Source organism: Chanos chanos, chromosome 4, assembly GCF_902362185.1.
Source record: "Chanos chanos chromosome 4, fChaCha1.1, whole genome shotgun sequence".
Classification (NCBI taxonomy): domain Eukaryota; kingdom Metazoa; phylum Chordata; class Actinopteri; order Gonorynchiformes; family Chanidae; genus Chanos; species Chanos chanos.
The window spans coordinates 21,402,565-21,407,564 of NC_044498.1; the positions used below are offsets into that span (position 1 = coordinate 21,402,565).

At 39.2% G+C, this 5,000-nt stretch overlaps 1 protein-coding gene across 1 annotated transcript in view; it reads right to left on the reverse strand.

Moving 5' to 3' along the window:
• The window catches only part of gmds (GDP-mannose 4,6-dehydratase), a 55,797-nt gene extending 53,944 nt beyond the window's left edge, over positions 1-1,853 (reverse strand). Inside the window, exon 1 of the mRNA XM_030772620.1 lies at positions 1,757-1,853. Within this exon, the coding sequence (XP_030628480.1) occupies positions 1,757-1,852 (96 nt within the window). The 5' untranslated portion in view covers position 1,853. The remainder of the gene's footprint in view (positions 1-1,756) is intronic.
• Positions 1,854-5,000: the final 3,147 nt, after the last annotated feature.

Below are 5,000 nucleotides of genomic sequence, written 5' to 3' on the forward strand. Positions count from 1 at the left end.
TGCGTTGCACATCTCAGTATCTGTCCTGAGGCACGTCAACAAACAGTGAAGTAAAGAGACTAGCCTCAATTTAAAAACCCTTCGTGTGGATCCATTTCCTGTTCCTTTGATTCATATCCTATAGCTTCCAGAGATATTCATCCTGTACCTGAAGACTAAGGCATGTCATTCAAAGTCCACTAAGTCAACACATCTACATTACACGGCCTTCAGCTACCACTCTCTGTTCATTTCCTTCTCTCTCTCCCTCTCTCTATCCATTCTCACTCTTTCCCTTTAAAAACAAAATCTCTTTGCCAATATGACGACAATAGAACCTGATATGCGTGAGGAAGCCAACAGCAGAGTGGATTTACAACAATCTCTAAAGTTTAGCAAGAAAGCCCTTCTGGCAGTATAACCTATTTTGATGCGCTGTTAACCAGTGCTTGAGTTGTGTTTGCATCTTTGAACAGATACACACACGGGTACACAATGATAGGAGGGAAAAATAGAGGGAGGAGGCCAGACTAAGAACTCAATTAAAAAGAACAAAAAAACTATCTGAAAGTTTTGAACTCATGTTTTCTTTGTCTCTCCCTCTCTACACACCCCCTCTTATTCAAATACTATTCCCTACAGGCCCGTTTTTCCTTTCAACTGTATTGTGAATAGGCTTCTCTTAGACCTAGATGACAACCTACCAGCTTGAGTGGATGTACATTAAGAATTTGCTATACGCAAGTGTAGATAGCAGTTATATATGTATTATATACTGCAGGAGAACTGTCATATCGAGACTAACTTGTCAGTCTAGTTTTGCATGGCGCATTTCAAACAAATGTATTGTTAGGCCAACAAGGCGAATGATAATGAAAACAATATTAGGACGTGGCGTTTATCGGAAACTTGGGAGGAAAATAAAAAAGGACCGACCGATAGGACGTTTCCCTGAAGCCTTTGCTGACATTAAGAGGGCGTTTAATATATTTTTTACGCTGACATGTAGATCGGGTACATCTAACTTGCATCAGAATCATGGATAACTGCGGATGATGACACTTGGCATAAAAATATCTCTGACTTCTAATAATCCTTGAGGGGAACCCGACAAAGGTGGAGCGAACTCTTACTGTGTAATACTTGGAGGGAAAGCCTTGCTCAATGAATTAGAATTATCGACTTTGAATAAAGACAGGTTGGACTAAAGGAATATATAGGCCTATTAAATGAAGTTATCACGACCTCAGTTTACATTCGTTTCGTCATTTCAGTTAATATTTTGTCTTCTCTTTGCGTATCTTCAAGTGCGTTATGAGGAACTACATAAAAAAATTATAACTGCTATGAGATAAAGAAATGCATGACTAAGCAACTACGAATACCTGAAAGAGGACAAATGACTGGGTATAACAGCGTGGACTTCCTTCTTCCTGCTTACTGCATCCAAATAATGGCTGAAGAGGATATCCATGCTTATCACATTTCGGCTTGGTTAAACTCTAAACTGAAAAGGTATATAAAAGGCGCTACTCGTTGCGGGAGGTTTTAACTGTCAAATGACGCGAACCTAATCTCTTCAGGAGCACCTGCCAGCATGTAACATCATCATCATCACCATCCTGCACGAGCAGAATCTTAAGGGTGCTTTGGAAAATAATGAACACAGCTGTACTTCAGTGCTCTCTTCCGCGGTTCGCTGATCGTTCGCATCATAAGCTGCCAGTATCTTGTATCTGTATCTGTTAGCAGAGTTTTGTGAATGTGCTACTCTTACCTGGCCAGTAATGCCCGTGATCACAGCTACTCTTCTCGGTTTGTTTGTTTCGCCGTTAGCGGCGCTGCTGGCTGAAGCTCCAGAGCACTGTGCCATTTTCCTTTTTAAACGGGCAGTTTTTGGTGTGAGCTGAGAGGTGGACCGCTGTCAGTATGCTGCTTCGTGTTTGATCCTTTGTGAGTATACACCAGACAGCCACATCCGAAACTCCAGCTGTAGGTGACACGCCAGAAGCCAACCGATACTAGCCAATCAGTGATCTCTGACGCTACCGCTAAACACGAGGAAGAGAGGGGCACGCTTATTAGTCTTCGGCTTTCACAGCGACCTCTACAGGGCACTGAAAACAGGAGGAACCAGCGAAATAAGTCATTGGTAAAGCAGGTTGATGGAAAGTACAGGCTCTCCGATACCCTCATCGCTCTCGTCCTTTGTTGTTTTATTCATGTGGAGGAGGGTGTTTATCTGGTCTTGGAGCAGACGTTTTGTGACACTATTAGACCTGATTATTTTAAACTCACTTGATAAAAATAAGTGTACAAACTGCAAGATTTCACTCAGAGGAATTTATGCCAAAATGTTAATCTGTGTTTGTACAGGATACCCTGACTTTAGAAACACCCTTATGTCATCATCACATTTCATCAGACTGTCCTTTATGAAAAGCACCCTATTGCTGTGTGTTTCGTAACTGGGTGTCAAGTGACTGTGTGTCTGTATGAGTTCCGGGTCATAAGAAAGGGGGGGGGCAGCAGTGATAATATTGAGTTGAGTGTCGTAGTTACTTATGATATATGTGAATATCGAGAAAATCAATATTTACACAGGTGACAATGCTACACACCCTCTAATCTAATATTTTTACACCTCCTCTGAAGACAATCAAAGAGGCCCACGCACCACTGAGTAGACTGAAAAGTGGCAGCCAGTTCAAAGTTCAAATGTTGTGGACTTCATCATTGTGTCTCCAACGGGACATCAGCTGAAACAGAGAGGCCAGCAGGTGTGTGTGTGAGTGTACGATCAGTCAAGTGTAGCAGACGTCTGAAATATGGAGTAAAACAAAAGCAAAAATAGTTACTAGAAGTAACACATGTATCACTCTCTGCTGTCTTGTACTCACACATGCACACACACACACACACGCGCGTGCACGCACACACACACACATTTTGCAATGAAACATTTACCTCAGTCTTATACATAGTTTGACTCCATTTATTTATTCATATTGAGATACTGTATCATTCATTATTGTCAAACATACTACAAACAAACCCTGAAAAATGAAAATAAAACCAAACATACAGAGAAAGAAAACAACAAGACTTTTTAATTTTGTTAGGATCTGAGGACCATGTGTTTGAACACATCAGACCATCCAAATGGTAAGGCTGTAATCCAGTTCTACAGCGATTACAAATACAATGCCCAGGTTGGTCCTCTGTCACACATGCCATCCTCAATCATAATTATAAAACAACAAAAAAAAAAGTCTGTGAAATGTTTGGATATTCTTCTCTTGTTCAAATACACATTTCTAATCTTACAAGGAAAGTCTTGCATTTCAAGTAACTTTCAGAAAAAGAAACAATAAACAGAGAAACTGAATGAAAACACAAGCTCTTGTGAGACACTCACACACATAAACACAAAAACACACACTCTTTAAAATCATAGGTAGTGTTCTGTTGATCGGTTTTCCTTCACGGAAGGTGAGACGGCTACTTTGAAAGGTTAAGAGAGGGTGGGAAAACAGGACAGCACACAGAAGAATAGTAGAATGAGCATTTTGTGTAGGTGTGGTGGAAATACTACACTGAATAAAAGATTAGGTATCCAGTACTTTGCTCTGGTAGCTCTCCTCTGTTACTGACAGAATGTCAGTGTATCACATATCAGTGTATTTGTTCAACTGTGAACACTGACAAAAGTGTTCAAAAGTCAGGTATAGATAGAAGTTAAATTTTAGAAAGTTGAATATTACATGTGTAGTGTAGTGTATTTTCCACGGTTTATGGACAGGAATTGGATAATAAAGGTGCTGAAATGTTTTTGAAGTGTATAATACAGTACAAGGAACCAAAAATATTTTTCAATAATACACACTGACATAGTTGTAACCATCAGCAAACTCTGCCACACTTTATAATCTAATATGTGTTGTACATATCACAAAAAAATAGAATCCTTACAAGATTTTTCATAAATTAAACAAAAGGAGTATAGATGTATTAATAAGACTTACTTATGAATGAGAATAAATACATTTGTGCGTTGTTTGGCCAGTGTGTGTTTTCTGAATAAAGGCGTCTTGTATTATGGTGCACTCACTGAGTAATGAGTGTTTATGAATTGCACATATAATGATGTCTAACAATGAAATATAATACATGTTATTCAAAACGTGTAACATTTTAATTTGTTACACATCAGCCAAATGAAGTTCCACTCACCCAAATGTTCCACTCTTTTTATTTTACACTATGTGTTTGGAGTTTTCTTTTCTGGTTATTTATCATGTAGGATAAGCTTTGTGCTTTATTGTTTGGGTCTTTATTATGAAGTTGTGTCATGACTAATCTCTTGTTTTTTTGTTGGGATGTGTTATGCTGTATTCTACCTAATGTTGAACTGAGTCAAATTATAATGTGTTATCATGGTGTGTGTTTTATTGTGTCTTTTTTTTTGTATGCAGAAACCGCAAGGACCAAAAAGTTGATGTTGAGATATACATCACACCAAGCTGAATGTGGTGTGCTATAGCAAAATGCTATTGTTCTGTTTGGGGACCAGTTCAAATTCTGAGGGTGTTGTGTCGTTTGGGTAGCAGCAGTTTCAGCATTGTTCAGTAGCCATTTAGGTTCAGTAGCGTTGGTCCAATTTGGCGCCATGACTCAGGAGGCCCTGGAAGTCCTCCTATAATTAATGTAATAGAAGATACATTTTTTAAAAAAAAATTCTCATTGGCATAGGTTTCTCAAGCAGGCTAGTGTTCAAGAACCGCATGAATTGTTTGGTGAATGGATCCTATGAGCTATTGGATACTTTCCACAAAGATGTTGGCCAGTGTTGGCATGGCAGGATCTCACAGTTGCTGCATGTTGAATGGCGGTACATTCTTAGTGCAAAAAAGTCCATTCCATCTCATCTTAAAAGTGCTCTATTGGGTTGATTTCTGGGGACCAATCAGGTCACAGAAATGTGCTGTGAAGTTCAATAGTTGCTCGGTTGGTATCTAACA